General features: G+C 44.7%; 1 protein-coding gene across 2 annotated transcripts in view; it reads left to right on the forward strand.

Moving 5' to 3' along the window:
* The window catches only part of LCMT1 (leucine carboxyl methyltransferase 1), a 1,102,354-nt gene that overhangs the window by 643,011 nt on the left and 441,821 nt on the right, over positions 1-17,522 (forward strand). For both annotated transcript variants that reach the window (XM_069647366.1, XM_069647364.1), the window contains one exon: positions 8,442-8,544. In XM_069647366.1, coding sequence (XP_069503467.1) covers positions 8,442-8,544 — 103 coding nt within the window. The remainder of the gene's footprint in view (positions 1-8,441; positions 8,545-17,522) is intronic.

The following is a 17,522-nucleotide window of genomic DNA, read 5'->3' on the forward strand; positions in this document are numbered from 1 at the left end:
AGGATGACTTACCCTACTTCCAGGAGCGGTTGTTTCTGCCAAGTAAAGAATTGCAAGAACTTGTTATTGCCCATCATCATGAATCTTTAATGGAGGGACACCCTGGTATCGCTAAAACGGAGGAAAAAATCAAACGCCACTTCTGGTGGCCTTCTTGGAGAAAAGACATAAAGTCTTTTGTACTGTCTTGTGGAATTTGCGCCCAAAACAAGGCTCAAAAGAAAAGGCCAGCCGGCCCACTTCAACCCTTGGATATTCCACCGGCACCATGGCACACCCTGTCAATGGACTTTATAACAGATCTGCCTCCTTGTGCTGGTTACAACACAATCCTTGTAATTGTGGACCTATTCTCCAAAATGGCCCACTTTATCCCTTTAAAGGGTTTGCCTTCAGCTTCCACCTTGGCCAAGGAATTCCTGGAGAATATAGTGCGCATACATGGTTTCCCTTCCATTTTATCTCGGATCGTGGAAGTCAATTTATCTCACATTTTTGGAAGAAGTGTTGCCAACTAGCACAAATAGATGTGCGGTTATCCACCAGCCACCACCCCCAGACCGACGGACAAACCGAGAGAACCAATCAGACTCTCGAGCAATATCTTCGGTGTATGTTACACCAATCCGAGTTAAATTGGAAAGACATCCTTTGGATCGCAGAATATGCATACAACAATTCAGTGCATTCTGGAACTGGACAAACCCCCTTTTATACTTTGTTTGGTCACCATCCTCGGACCTCTGATCTAGATCCACCTCTGACCCTGGAAATGCCCGCAGTAAATCATCTGCATTCCACAATAACCCGAGCCTTCAAAGAAGCTGCAACTCATTTACAGCAAGCCAAGAAAAAGTATAAAGAAAACGCTGATTTGCACCGAAGTAAAACTCCTCCTTACCAAGTAGGAGACCAGGTATGGCTAGCAACTAAACATTTACCCCTCAAGGGCCCGCGAACCTTCAATCCCAGATTCATAGGACCTTATCCCATCAAAGCTATAATCAACCCAGTGGCCTTTAAACTGGATCTACCGTCCAACATGCGTATTCATCCAGTTTTTCATGCATCACTTTTGAAGCCAGTACAACCAGGAACCCGATTGTCCAAGCCTCCAGATCCAGTTCAAATTGAAGGGGAATTAGAATTTGAAGTTAAAGACATTTTAGACTCCAAGGTGGTAAAGTCGAAACTCTTCTATCTTGTTGACTGGAAGGGATATGGACCTCAGGAGAGATCGTGGGAGCCTAGTAACCATGTCCACGCACCTCGATTAGTACAAAGGTTTCACCGGAGATTTCCGAACAAGCCCAAACCCCCGGAGGGAAGAACCTTGGGAGGGGCCTTGAGGGGGGGTACTGTCATGATGCCTACCTCCAAGGAGCCAGGTCCGACCCAGCAACCCCAGAGGCAGGCATCATTTCCCCCAGGGCAGTGCCAGCGGGCCCAAGCTGGGGCCCTTTGGACGCAGTCCTGGCACCTTAGGCGCCAGGCTCATGTTGGACCTCTGTCCTGGCGCCTTAGGCGCCTTAGGCGCCAGGCTCATAAAGCTAGACATGTGTTCAAGTGTTTTAATGTGCACTTACCTGATGCAGACCATGCTGCCACATCCAGGCCCTCTTGAGGCCTGAATAGGAACTACTTTACCTGTGGGACTACTTTCCACCCGGGTGTGGTCGGGGAAGGATACATACCTGATCGGAGGAAGGATACACACTTGGAACTTCTTCCAAAGCTATTTAAACCACACCCGGTCAGCAACTCACGCTTCGCGTTGTTCTGCTCTTCGCAGCTGGACGCTCACCGTGTCAGCTCCTGCATCTGGACTTCAGCCACGCCTGTCAGCATCCTGGGTCACCTGCAAAGAGAGACAAGAGACCTACCAGCTACGCTGCACCACGGAGACATCACCGACGATCCTGAAAGGGAAGACATCATTTTTAAAAGCATTTCGTTATGATCGCTGCAGCCCTGCATATCACTCACCTTTCCTGGGTTCCTCCATCTTCAGCAGCGATCATCCGGATACACAGCCACTTCCCAGAGCCTAGAGAAAAAGACAAGAATAAGAGGTGAGAGAAGGAAGGGAATAGGAAAAGCTCAGTTTCCTTCTAAGACTTACCTGTTGGGTCATTCCCATTTCATTTCGGGTCTTGCTGCTTCCAAGCAGGACCCCGGCCCCTATAGGGAAAAAAGACAGACATTAGATGAGCGAATGCAAAAACATTACCTGAGCGCTCATCTAGTACTTACCAGATCTTTACTGGAACTGCACGTTTCACTTCGGGTCGGCGCCATATCTCCGGCATTCCGAACCCCGGCCCCTATGGGGAAAAGACATCAACATCAGCGCTTTGTTGCAAGAAGTCTCCAAAGGAATCTTCATTCATCACCTGAAAAAGACAATGAACATTATTATTTAAAGCTTGAACTTTTGAACTTGCAACAGAACTTTTACAGCGCCTTACCAGTATAATCAAGCTTACCTGAACTCCCATCCAACCTCATTCCAGTGAAGTAACTGGGTTCTACGCGCCCCTGCGTCAGAAGCAGGATGGAGAGCTCGTCCTTTCAGACCCTAAGGTGAGACTTCACGGGGAATCGTGGAAGGGTATCGTGGAGGGTTGGAAGAGAGTGGGAGGCTTGAGCATAACTCAGTCAGTAGGTAATACTCCCTTTTCACGCACAGGGGAATATTCCTGCGAGCCGGAGAAGCCAGAGTAGAGGGCCCTTCCTGTCCATCTTCAGAGTCCTGCGCTTCACCGTTGAAGAAGCATCAGCACTCGAAGCCAGACCTGCGCCTCCGTGGGAATCAGGTGAGCGTTACACTATGTCAGTGGTAACACAGGAGACCACTGCCAAGAACCACCATTGGGCTACCTACAAAGTAGCCTGAAACCACTTGGAAATAGCAATGCTGATTGAAAAAGAAACACAGAGCTGTTTGAAAATCCGTTTTCTTGATTGTCAAAAATTGCTAAAATCATTGCTCACAAATCATGGCTCACAAATCACCTAAAAGATCCAACCTCCTTGTTGGGTGTTCCACTTCATTTACTGCAAGAATCCACATCAATACAATGTCAAAAAGAATCATATGTTCTCAGAACAAAATCCTATTTTAAAGATACTTGATGGAAAGACAGCTGTCAAAATGGGTGTAATACCATTGCTCACCTCTACCAGAAAGCCGGCATTTTAAAACCAGTTGTGTAAAGTTGAACAATTGAACCCAAACTATGCCAATAGAAGAGAATTCCATCAAGATGCCATATAGAGTGCCACACAGTGATCTCATGTTAAAAAAGACTTGATTTAAATATATGTTGCTTATTTTAAGTTTATAAATGTTATTTTTTCACAAGGAACTATATTACAATTGATCAGAAAGTAATCTGATGCAGTTAAAACTCCAAAAGGCTTGCTTCCCCTGAGAACCCTCACACCTTTTCCCTGGACAAAGGAAGTTTCCCCTGGCCTTGGCCAAGAGATTGACAGGCTGGTGTGAACAGGAACTAGCAGAGGCACCCTGGCCTGTTGCTCTCAGTCAAGACAATGGATTCTTTGGGATGAATAGGAATATGCTAAATTCAGGTGTAACTGTCAACAAAGTGTTGGCAGGAAACAAGACATGTGACCCTCTGAGTCAGCCCAGCTCTAGGAGGCGGACCAGACTGAGATATGAATTGAATTGAAAGCAAATGTATGTTTTATAAAAATGCTTATAACTAATTGTACCAAGCTGACAAAAATGGGAAACTTTGAGGTTCTTAAAATGAAAAAATCTCTCACGATTTAAGACTAAGCTGGACACCGTGTGATGTTCCCGAGACCAAACCCCGGAATTTATTCATATTGCAGCTGCTGTGTTGTTGCTATGAACGTAAAAAATTACAGTAATATGCCCATAGAGGACATGAATGCATGTCTAAAAATGGGTGCAGAAATAATATTGGGAAACCCACCAAAAGCGCAAAAAGTGGTCATTTCTGAACCAAAGCTCCTCGCAAGATAAGAGTTGGACAGAAATGTACCTTAGGCAATCTGTCATGTAATTTAGGTAGCATTAACAAGTGTGTATATTGTAAATATGGGTTTTATGAAAATCAGATATGTTGTACAGACACAAAGGGGAGTGTTTTCACCTAAGCCATAAACATGACACCGGGTGACATGCTGATCCTTTCTCCAGTCAGGGGACAGGAAATCCTTTGACCAATCCAATCCTTAGAGGGTTGGGCATAGAGAATCAGCCTCCCCACCCACTTTGGAAATACATAAATAAGGACTGCTAGGACAGATAGGACACACACTCTTTTCCACTACTCAACTATTGTTGGCGAAGCACCCTGCAGTAAGACTCCAGATTCCAGATTGATCCAGAGACCAGACTCTAGAACCAAACTCTAGAAATTTGAAGCCGAGGGGCCTAATTCACAAGCTGAACCCTTCTCAGCTGGCCTGCAGAATCTAGCAACCTTTTTCTAACCCCTAAACTCCCCAGGGGCTCTCACCTTCAACAGCCGGGCTGTGCTGTTTGCTTCTAGCTAAGAACCCTGTGCTAGAACCCAGGTCCAGACCCAGAAAGCAGAGCTGTATCCAGAACCCATCAGGTCCAGTCCAAGAGCCACCCAGACTGCCGAGCAATGCTGAGAGCAGAACCCAGAGTGCCTGAGACCTGTCCGGTGGCGAGAGAACCCAGCCAAACCCTTGACCAGATCTTGACGGGGCCCATTCCATTCCAAAGTCTAGGAGTGAGTATTTAGTCTAGAACTCTCCCTAGTCATCTCTTAGTTTAAAGTAATTTTATTCCATTTCAACCTGTCCAGAACTGCATTACAGAACCTTTTATCTATCCTAAACTCTTCTCTCCTCCAGATAAGTCTGTGATAATTGTAGCAATAATCACCTTTGCGCTGATATTTCGGAAGAGGGACAAGTGTATTGACGGACAGAGATCAGAGCGGTGGCGCCGCTGTTCTGGTGGCTGCCCGTTGAGTGTCTTGCTTCTTCATAGTTCCTTAGTAGATGCCTATCCTTGTTGCAAAATCTTTAAAGTGCATCTGTCATTTCTGAAATCTTGATTCTATTTCTGAAAAATATACCTTCACAAAACCCTCTGTAACTTTTGAACCACATGTCCTAGAAGCGAAATGTAAATGTCATTTTGAAGCTAAGATCCTAATCTTTCCAACAAACCTAACACAGAGAATTGCCCTTTAGCTCCATTTCAACACATGCTACAATAGCTGTTTCTTGTTTGCAACTGCCGAGATTCGTTTTCAATCTGATAATCATTCATGAATCATTGCTAGTCTTGACCTGAACCAATCCAAAGTAACTCCCACTAGTGCTGAATATCCTTTAGTGAATTAAAATCATTTAAGCATATTTTCCCTTTCATGACAATCACATTAAAAAGTATTTTTGCCTGTTTTAAAATCATGCCTGTTTTCTGTAAGCTTGCTGGGGGGAACTGGGATTGAACTGCATTATTGATTGTATTCCTGAAACCTGTGTGCCCTCTTTTCCATCTCTTCATATTGCATAGTGGGGAGTGAGTAGTCACAGGGGAACGAGTGATCATAGTGACTTTTGATTGAAACCATATTAAGTTTATTTCTGTGTTGCATTTCCCCCATCATTGCATTCCCTTGAACCCATACCAAGTATTCTCTGTTACCTTATCCTTTCTATTCCTACTCCTAAGTGATTAAAGAGATTGTTGATATTGTGATATTACCCATTACTGATTACGGTTCATATTCATAAGTGTGCTATTCAGATATTATTTTATTCATAAAAGTGTGATATATATATTGTTCAATTCTTCGAATAAACCTTTTAATTTGCAAAACAAACCTACTTCTTGGCTCAGTGAGGTTGGGGAGATTCAAAGAGAGGGGCGATATATAAGGGTTCATCATCCAGTTTTAGAGAACTTTGACATAAAAATATATAGATAAGGGCTTCCATTGGGCATCCCAGACTAGGCATTGACTTATGTGGAGTGCTGGATTGAAGTCACTTACAGCAGCACCCTCTTATTAAGGGTGTTAATATTAACAGCCCCTGGAAGATCATTGTAAGTAACAAATATGGTGGAGTTATCATGCAGATCGTGGGTTTGCATTGATAGGAAAGGGAGGGATGACGTTCTTTACTCCCCTAAGCTTGCAGTCACTCACATTCCGGGGTTGCCTCTGACTAGTGAGCTTGGATATGTATGCTGCATGAAAAGCTGGGTATTACATGCTTTTGTGACTTTTTTCCAGATGGGCAGTTCTTAAATCTGGTAAGGCTGTGGGGTAAAGGGGTAATTACGCCTTTGGAGTTATTTCTGTACTTTAGGGTAAAGGACACCTTGAAGAGTCTGTTCTCCACCTTTTCAGGGGAACCGGAGATAGCCTCTACTCTGGACGGATTGATAGAGAGGGTGGATACCAATAAAATCGTGCCCAACCTCTATAGTAAAGCACAGGAAATTAGAATGGGTGGGCTTAATCATCCCGACAGCTCTGGGAGTGCTCTCTGGGTGGTACTGTGTCTTCAGAAATGAAATGTGGAGATATTGCTGTGTGCAGATGAGGAAGATAATAGGTTTAAGTTAATTCATTTTAAATACCCCTGCAAAATTACATAAGATGTATCCCTAGATGAATGCATCCGATGTGCATGCTCACTGGCAGATTTTTTACACGTAGCACGGGGATGTCCTCCAATATTTCATTTTTGGGGAGAGGTCTTCGAAACACTGAGTGATGTTATAAGGGAACGGGTGATGCTTGACCCGAGAGTGGGGCTACTGGGATACACTAAGCAGATTGCCGGGCGGGTGCGGAAGCTAGCTGGGCTGTTATTGGTTTTTTCTAAATGCAGGGTGGCAATGGTGTGGGGCAGAACGACAAGTCCTGCATTGGTGCAATGGAATGAGGATATCCTATACTGTAACAAAATGGAAATGGAATATGGAATATGGGAGATTAGGTCACCCCGGTGCCAGGCCTATGTATATCTGGGCCTTTATAAACATTATCTTATCCAACAGGCCCAAGACAGCGAGCCCTACTCTGAAGAGGAGAGATGCCTTGCATGCATGGTGAAAGTGGTTGAAGAGAAACTTCATGTACGTTTGTTGTATAGTACAGAGTGAATATCCACTGGGGAAAACATAACTGTGCGTACTGTAAATTCGGAAGATAACTAAGTGATGATATCAAGCCAATGTATGATGACAACAGGGAACAAGATTGTGATTTATGTGGGAAGGGCGAGGGGTTGACTCTCTGAGCCATTATCTTCTTTTTTGTTGTATTTTTTTATTAAAAACAAAGAGTTTTAAAAAGAAAATAAATTAAAACATACTGTCATCAAATATTGGATAGTGTCTCAAAAGCTCATGCTCAACTCCACTAACACTGAAGTTCTTTATTTCCCAGCCAAACAGACCATCTCTTCCTCTCCTCCTCTCCTCCTCTTCTTCTCTCCTATCTATCTTACTCTGCTTCCGCTTGTAACTTTGGTGTCATGTTTGTCGCATCTCAAAACTTCTCGCTCTTCCTCTCTAAATCTGCCACTGTAGCCAGACTCAACCTCCTCAATATCAGAAAAACTGTCATCTTCCTTTCAATACTGCTAAACAGCTAATATCCTCCTTAGTCATCTGACTACCATTGCCAGTTTCTTCTATGGCCTTCCCATCTATGCTTTTTCACCTCTGGACAAATTCTAAAGGGTATCTGGTCTTTCCATCTAATGCCATTGCGTCTAATGCCATTCCATCTAATTTTTTCCATCTAAAAACATTGTATCTAATGCATTTTTTTTGGGGCAGGGGTAAAGGGCTAATTTTTGTTTAGGTGCATTATAAAGGTTAAAAAACAGGAGTTGGGGGTGGGGGGCCCAAAAAGAAAATGCATTAGATGCAAAGTTTTTAGATGGGAAGAATGTGATGGAATGGCTTTAGTTGCAATGGCATTAGATGGAAAGACCATAAACCCCTACATTCCACCACATCATTTATATTCGGATCTATGTGATTATTGAGACAGTCGAAAATGCAGACTTTTTCTTAATAAACTATTTATATCACATGTATATGCGGGGGGAGACCCCCCCGCAGCACCCCATATTAATAATATATTCTATACCCCCCACATATATATGTGGTGTAAGGGGGGGTCAACAAAAAAAAGTCGTCATTTTCAGCCGTCGCAATTGTCAGGTCAAAATTTTGGTACGATTCCTTTAGATTCTAACCAGCATAGCTATGATGCTTTGATAAAGAAACTACAATTATTTTTGTTTGTCCGTGACATGGGATATTATAGGAACATGTAATGGCTCCCTTATGGGGAGATCATCATTGCTCTATAAGCATCCCTTTGACCTGTATGAACGACATAGTACATTTTTGTGAATAGTGATCTATTTTTTTGCAGACTCCCACAGTATGGACTCCACTCGATATGCCATAATTGGAGCAGACCTCAGAAACTTGCCAGATATGGAAGAAAGGTTAAAGAAGTTCAACATGGACACGCAGTGAGCATTGCATGTTTACATTTCACTGTTTGAGGTTTTCTGGAATTGCTTTCTGTTAGCAAAGATCATGGTTATTGGGAGAGCAACATTTTTAAATTGAGCCTCATTTAATTCTGATGGTGACTTTCATAAAATCTGCAAAGCAAGCAATTCATAGAAATATGTAATCCTTAAAATCGCTACAGTACTTGGCACTGGAGATTATCCCACATGCAGTCTGTGCATTGTACTAGATATATATGTAGGTCACTTGCCCCCTCATTTCTCCTCATGCAAACAGCACACCATGTGTTAATTGCAAAGTGTCCATTTTCACTCGCCAGTGGCTAGTTCCCAATCACCTTCAAGTCTTGCTGCATCATCTTATAAGGCAGTCACCCTCAAGTCACCCAGCTATCTTCTCGTGGAGAAACTCAGCATCTCCGGCTGGCAGTTCACCACCAGAATCCAGGACACATGCAGACTTTATTTATTTATTGTTTGCTTGTTGGGCGCTTATACAGCAAATACATTATGTTTCAAAGCGCCCACAGGGCAACAGGGAGGGAACATGGGATTGCAGTACAGTTAAAATATTCAAAAAATACAGTGGGGGAAGGGACGCCCGAGCCTCCTATGCCTTGTGAATCAGAACCTGCAAGTGTCCGTACTGGTGGGTGAGCCACAGATAAAGTGCAAGGTATGGTAAGTGCTATGCGGCCAGAAGCTGCGTTGCGTGGAAAAGTGCGAGAATCCAGTGCAGAGGGTGTGCCGAGACAAGTTCTGAGGGTAGACAGAAGCTGGGTAGATTGGTCAGGGGCCCCAAGGATGCATAAAGGTCCATGCATAAGGATCCAAGATACCAATCGCAGCAATGGCGAGATTAGCAGAGGAGGGAAGAAGAGAAGGAGGAGGAAAAGAGGAAAGTCTTGAGGTGCTTTCGGAACTTAATGAAGGTCTTGCTCAAAACGCTGGGGAGTGGGAGGCTGTTCCATAGGAGGGATCCAGCTGAGGAAAACCTCTGTTTAGTGAAACGCTTTACACACGGGGAGTTGGTGCCAGAGGAACGTAGAGGTCTAGAAGGAGAGTATTTGGTAAGAGAGAGTTGCAGATAGTGTGGTCCCCAGCCCTAAACAGCCTTGTGGATGATGCAGAGGGATTTTAATTCGATCTGTGCGGCAACTGGGAGCCAGTGGAGACTTTTTAGGGCAGGAGAGATGCGGTCCCTAAGCTTAAGGCCAAGGATAAGTCTTGCTGCTCTATTCTGGGTTAGCTGGAGGGCTCACAGAGTGGAAGAAGTAAGGTTGAGGAGGAGGCTGTTGCAATAGTCAAGCCTAGAGAGAACCAGGGCTTGGGAGACCTCGAACTTCTGGGGAAAAGTGAGAAAGGGGAGAATTCCTTTGAGAAGGAAAAGTTGTAAGTGGGATTTCTTAGCAATGTCCCGAGAGTGAGGGAGGAAGGAGAGAGAGGAATCAAAGATGACTCCAAGATTTGTGGCTTCAAAAGAAGGAGCAGGGTAGAGTCAGGTGGGAGGCCAGAGAGAAGGGAAGGAGGGAGCAGGGGTCCCAATCGGAAGGATCTCATTTTTGCTGGCATTAAGGCAGAGGTTGTTGGAAGTGCACCAGGTCTGGATGGCAGATAGGCAGTCAGGGATGCAGAAAGGTGCGAGTGACTCAGCAGGAAGTCTGAAAAAGAGTTGTGTCTGCATAACACTGGAAGTTGGGGGAGAAACAGGAGATGAGGAGTGCCGCAACATAATCCGATTCTGCAAAAAGAAAAGGACCATAAAGCAAGCCTTCTCTGCCTATGCACCAAGTCTATGGAACCTCCTTGCCGTCAGCATCAGATTCGCCCCCACGCTCCTACAAATCAGAAAAGAACTCAAGACCCACCTCTTCAAGGAATCTCCCTGCCTCAACTTCTAGGCCATCACATGGCTCATCCAACTCACTAGACGCCGGCTGCCCTTTTCCTCCCCACCACCCAGTATGGCTGTACCCCTCCTCTGTACCCCTCTGTATCTCACTGCACGCTGTCGATCTGTTCCATTGTTACCTCTGAAAAGCACTCTGTGATGCATCTGTTCTGTTGTATACCCCTGTAAAGCACTCTGATATGCATCTGTATTGCCATATACCTCTGTAAAGCATTCTGTTGCTTCTCGAAGCCAGGTCCACGCTCAATAAATGGTATCCATAGAAATGACCGAATGCAAAAAAATTAGTTAGAAATTACCAAGTTATTTTGATTGAATTTGGTAAGGATTTTTGAATATTTTAAGTAAATAATAGGTGAGGGTTGGTATAAAGGTATTAGTTAAGGTAAGGGCAGTGAGGTGGAGGTGCAGGGGCTCTCTGACCACAATATCTTTTAAATAAAGTGCAAAAAGTCATTTTTGTTTTTCGACCAAAAAAATGCGGTCATTTCTCCTTTTTGTTTTTTTATTTTCGGTTATTTCATGGACAACCTCAATAAATACCATAATAAAATTTGGAGGTTCTATGTATACATACAAAATATGTGAAATTTCAAACTTTGAACTATGAAATAAAAGGCATATGTTCTCTGTAGTACCACATAGTGGTATGCCTCTCACTAAAGTTCTTTCATCCTCTGCACCCAACTCACATTAATGTTACAAAGTGCAGCGAAATTCATCAAGGTTCAACCTTGACAGAACAGCAGAAAAATTTGGCCAGGAGACCAGAGAAAGGGCCCGAGATTGGGTTTTAGAAAAAGTGAATAATGGGGGAAAAAGAATAGAGGGAGTGGGTGGTAAAACTGTATTAGTAAAATACTGCTTTGTTATGAATATTTGCCTAGGCCCATTCGCGTTGCACGAAAAAATGCGTCTGAAATGTTTCTATTTTTGATCAACTTCGCCGCCATTTTAAGAATCGTCTACCATTTTGATTTCAACTCTTGTTTCTGTGTTTTAAAATGGTGGACTGTGTTTACAACTTACAGCCGAGCCGAACGACCTTTGAGTTGTGTCAACATATCTAGGCTGACCGTGAGCAGACTGTTTGTTCAATGCAAAGAAACCTTGTGATTCGTATGAACTGCAATCCAAGTGTTTGCGCTCACAAGCTGCATCCTCATATAAACAATGAGACAATGAAGAACAAACTCAGATCGTGTTCTTTTGCTGAACTGCATTGTAGCGATTCTTGAAATAAGGCTTACTATGGATCAGAGAACCAACGCCATCATTGTAACTTCATGGACATGCAAACTTGTTAAATCTTTTGTACAATATTGTAATATTTGACATGTGAACTGGGCACGGACCCTATCTTGTAACTTATTAGTTTGGAGAGGTGCTGGACAATGATTTGAAACTGTATAAAAGAACCTGTGTTAAGATGTCCAACACTCTCACCCCTCACTTTGCCTGCTGGTACACACTGTGAGGTGTTGGGAGCCAGATAGCTATCTGTTTTTGCTTTGTAATGTACAGAATAAAAGATACTTGTATCTTTTCGACCCATGATTGACGTATTTCATTTTGTGGTACTAAGCCTGGATATTTCTTTGGTCTTTCATGGGTAGTGTTATCAGCAGGGAAATTAATGCAGGCCATTATGGTGAAATGGGAGTAGCTCCACTTAGTTGCGGCCGTTTCACTCCATTTGGTGTAATGGCTGTTTTTTGCATTATTCTTAATTATTTTGTGGGGGTCGGGTTAGGGTGCATGTTAAATTGGTTTTTAGGGAAGTGGCAGTGAGGAAGGGATGCAGGTCAGTGGGAGAGTATAAGGGCTGGGCTGCACCCATTAAAAACACAGTGTAAAATGCTGCAAAATGGCCAAAGCTAGCAGATGTCCCTGATCCGAAATGGGGAGTGGTGTGCAAGTCTTACCCATCGTGCAACACCAAATTCCATTGGAAGCACACACGGGTGAGCAATAATTGTCTCCCAAGGGATCACGACAACTTAAGCTGAGAACCCTTAATGAGTATTGGATGAAATGGTGGGCAGCCTATGAAATGCAGGCGGAAAAGAAGAGGCAAATCTACCGATACAGTGGAAGATTTTGAGGCAAAGGAAGCAGACACTGGCTTTGAGAGCGACGCAAAAGAGCAGGACAAAGAAGAAACATCTAACATTTCCTCGCAGCCGGCCCTCAGCTCTGTAGGATGTGATGAATCCTGCTGAACCATCACCAAACCCCAGCCTAAAATCTCCTCCCATATGGCCTGGGGAAGGCAGCCGCTACCTGATCCAACCCTGCGGGAAGTATCGGGGGAGGATCACATGGGAGGAGACGGCTATCAGGGGGAAGTGGTGACTCCGCTGGTAGAGACGCAGTATTCATCTTCTTCTTAGGATGAGTCATATCATTCCCATCAATGGCATGTTATCAGTGTACAAGTCCCGCCATATAAATACTCAAAGAACAGGTTATGGAAAATCCTCTAGACAGAATAAGGTTTGTGCCTCAGGAGTTCAAGAATTAAATATGAAAACATTGAATTGTCCTAATACTGCATGAAGTAGAAGTCCTCACTCTAATGTTAAGTCACAAACTCTTTTCACAGCCTCCCCTCACTCTCTAAGAACTCTCAATACATAAAACAGTCAAAATGAACTAAACATAAAAAGACCCAAACCATTATGGACTTCAGTGCCCATAATGCTCATGGTACTGGGACGAGGAAGAAGGGCTTGGAGGCACTGAAGATTCAGAATGCTATTTACCAAAAGGTGCAGTATAGCAGACCAAGGCACCTGAGTGGGACATTTAAATCCCAAAATGAGGAACAACTGAGGGAAGGAGATGAGGAAGAAGATTGAAAAGCTGTCGTGGAAGACGTAGCTGAAGCAAAGGCTGTCTGAAGTGAAGGAACTGCTCCAGAGAGAACGCCAGCTGATGCCGTCATGGAGAGTGAAGGTGAACGGCATTGCAGAGGACACGCATCGGGAAGCAGCGTGCAGAGAAGGAGCACAGCTGACGAGATGTATTCCCAACTGAGTACATGGTGTGTTGGTGAAAGAGAAGCCGCAGAAGATCAATGGGGCTGTCAGAGCTCCAGGAGACAGACGCAGAGTTCACCAAGGTACACGGAAGCAGGAGAGGGAGAGCGGGCACAACACCAGAGGTCCACCTCAACAGCTGACCGTGAAAAGGAACTGACGAAGAAAGCCAGTGAGTTGGCTAGACGCTAATGCTGACACCGGGGTGCTCTGCATAAGAACATTGTTACAACCCCATGATTTTGAATATCAAACAATTAATTAAACAAAGCAGAATCCCAATCATTTTGAATACCGAAAAAACTCAAGAAACAGAGGAGAAGTGGCAGGAGCGTAAATTCCTTTATAGGGGCCTACAATTGGGGAAAGTTTATAACCAGCATTGCCAACAGCCAGGAGGTTGCGAGAAACCACATTTAAACAACTGTGAAGCCGCGCCCCGGCTGGTGCCGCGGCATGTAACCGGCCCGAACGAGTCCGGAGGCGCTGCCATGTCCGCCCTTCCCCTTGCGGCAAGGGAAGGGAAACCCGCTGCGGGTAGCCGCGGCTGTGCCGCGGCTAAAACCGCTACTGGCAGCCGCTGCAAGACCGTGGGAGAAGCTGCAATGTACTCACCTGATATTCACCCCGGTCCGGGGGAGGGGGAGCAGTACCCACGACGGCGCCGAGATGCGGGAGAACAGCGCCCGACTCGCCGCCCCCGTGCTTTTCCTGACAGTGCCGGAGCTGCGCATGGCTGGGGAGGGACGCCCAGCATCCGGATGTATCCCTATACGGCACGGCCACAACCGCATGGCCAACGCAACCACCCACCACCACTAGGGGAACGGGAATGGCGACACCCCGGGATGGCAACCCTTAAGAGCGGCGGGACAACGTCCCAGGAACCAATAAGAAGGGGGTTAACCCAGACCCTCAGTGATTGGAGGGGGCTTGAAACCTCCAGGTGTGTTAAAAGCGCGCCAAACGAGACTAATGGGTTGCTCTCATTCCACAGGACACGGAGAAGAGAGAAGAGAGAGGAGAGAGAACCAGAGTGGTGGGCCTATCCGGACACCGGCTCGAGATAGGACCAACCCAGGACTAACGCCGTTGTACTACGGGAGGCCAAGACACCGGTGAAGCTAACCGGGAGGACTTGATAGTTATTCTTTCAGCATTTGCCGACCTTAACCAGTGATTAAATATTGTTTCAGCATTTGCCTGTCTCCGACTATAATTCCACACTTCACAACAACAAAGGCCTAAATCCCCATTTAGGAGATGTACTTTGGGGAAAGCTTATAACCTGCATTGCCAACTACAAAGAGACTGTGAAACCATACAGAAGCGCCAAGGGCAAAACTCTCCCTTTTGGGGATATCAACTGGGGGAAACTTGTAACCCAAACTGCCAACAGTCAAGAAGCTTTCAAGAAATAGTTAAGAGACACTTTGAGAGCAATTCTTCTATATCAAGTTCATTACTAAGAGTCAAGAGACTATAAGAAAAGACAGTTGTTGTTCAGCCTTCCTTCCAGGAGTGCAGAATCTTGGAATCAATATTGCCACCAAGTTTGAATTGTGGAACACATATTTGCTGGGTCAGGGGGAAAGACAGTGGATGGAAGAGACTTTTCAATTCTAGAATACAAAACATTCCCATAAAAACAACAACAATTAACATAGTTACACAGCACGCATTAAAAGATAAACATTCCACCTTCATAAAAAACATTACAGTATATTTAAAATGCAAGAATCTTCAATTAAAACAATGTTCTTTAAAAATGTCCACAAAGTTAACGCATTCTTTAGAAATGATAGTAAACCCCAACCTGCAGATACAGAGTCTACTCCTAACAGATAGCTCAGACCAAGTTCAAACGTAAAGAATCCCTGGTCCTGCAAGAGTGGTTTTAGCGTGCGCTCTCTGGTAAACAAGAAAGCTGGGCAAAACAGTAAAAAATGGGCCATGTCTTCCTTTGGTGCTTTGCAAAAAATACATGATTGGTTTTCATTGCCATTTTGACCAGGCTGCCACCTACTGCTCTTAGATGGATACAATTGAAACGTGCCCTGGTAATAACAATGCACTGAGAAGGGTTCTGTGCCCACTGCAAATACTTCTGAAGACCTGGACTTGCAAAAATTGCATCTTTCTTATTAGCAGGCCTCAGGATCTCAAATGACTCCCTCTTGTCCAGAATACACTGGTATGCGTTTACTTTAATAGATCTCAGAACATTGCACGGCATGACATCTCTCATATAAAAACATTTAGCTATGTCTACTTCTGACAGCCTTGCTTTTGCATGCGTAAGCCAGGGAATCTTCAAGTGGGGGTCCGTAGAAACCAAATGTTTAATTAGCTCATGGGTTAAACCAGCTCTACTGTTCCCCCAAACTCTGAGGTAATGATTTACAGGCTGAGCTGCGGTAAAATCACTAATAAACCTGCAGCCCAATTCCTGGTGCACTACAAAATTCGGGGCCGATCGTGGAAGCCTCAATATTCGTTTCAGAAAAGTATTCACCACCACTTGGAAAGACTGAACATTGCTTTATCCCCACAGCTCCATGCCATACCTAGCAACAGAAATAGCTTGCCCATTATAAACCTTGACCGGTTTAGCTTTGAACATGCCCATAGCTTGTGCCCCCGGCTCCTTTAGCCTTTTTGAACATTGCAATCTGCTTGATAACATGGGATTCAGCACTAACGTTTGAAGGAAATCTAACCCCCCATATAGACAAAACTAGAGACTCTGAGTATCAGAACCCCCTTACTAAACATGGCCGGAAATGTTGGTGGATGCTTCCCCCTACTGCAGACCATGACTGCCAATTTCTGGGCATTAACCTTAGATCCATTGACTCCATTAATGAAGAATAGTCATCAATCAGACACTGCAGGGCTCTGGGAATGTGAGCCAGCAAAACTGTGTTGTCTGCATAGGCCAGTAATGGCACAAGCCGACTACCCAACCTGGAGACATTCGAGGTGTAATGAAGTAAATGGGAATAAAGACCATTACAAATAAATGAGCAGGGGGCCAGCACAAAGCCCTGTCACAACCCTCACTCCACTCCTCACACAGGCCACCATGGAAGAATGCAATCTCTCCAGGTGGTCCACCAGTGGACCTGGACAATTCATGGATCTGAGCACACACCAAAGATTATTACGATTGACCTTGTCAAAGGCGATGCTCAGATCCATGAAAACCAGGAAAATAGGCTCATCCTTAATATACAATAAATGAGCCACCACCACCAGATAAAGGTTCAGGGACTGCTCAGCCATTCCAAGGCCTGGTCTAAATCCCAACTGAATTGGGGAAAGACTATTATTGCATTCAAACCATGGTCTTAAGCAGAGTCTAAAATCGAAATGGGTCTATATGACGCTGGTAGCACCCTCAGCCCCTTTTTATAAATCGGCTGAATTACTGCCCATAATCAAGAGACAGGATGGCCACCCCCTGAACAAATGGCAATAAAGCCCAGAGCCATAATCGGAGCCCAGAGATCTGATTCCGATAGAAACAAATCTGCTGGAACGTTGTCAGGGCCTGGAGCCAGGTGACAGCTGGGGATCCACTTACAGCGATCGTTCAGTGACAGCAACCGCATGGCCAGCAATCCCGGCAATGCTTGCTTACCCTGTATTTTGAGCACAAGCCGGTTGGGAAAATGGTCACTAAAAATGTCTCCTAACACCTTAAACTCGATGACACAGTCCCAGAAGTTTACTGGGACAGATATGTAATCGATTGTTGAGCAACCCAGAGCTGATGAGAAGGTGAAATTGCCTGGAATGCCGAACGCAGCCCCCATTCATGGAGACATTTCCAAAGCCTAAGCCCCTCTATGTAGATTCTAAAATTCCTCCTAGTAGGAATCTGTATCCCAACCAGATCATCTTTCGATGAATCAAATAGGGCAGTTCCTGGTTGGCCGGCCATCTTGGCATTAAAATCCACCCAACCCCCCGAATGAGAAATGACCCATTTGCAGCAGCCAAATTGACCAGGCCCTCCA

This window comes from Ambystoma mexicanum, chromosome 2q (assembly GCF_040938575.1).
Source record: "Ambystoma mexicanum isolate Mex_15411 chromosome 2q, UKY_AmexF1_1, whole genome shotgun sequence".
NCBI lineage: Eukaryota > Metazoa > Chordata > Amphibia > Caudata > Ambystomatidae > Ambystoma > Ambystoma mexicanum.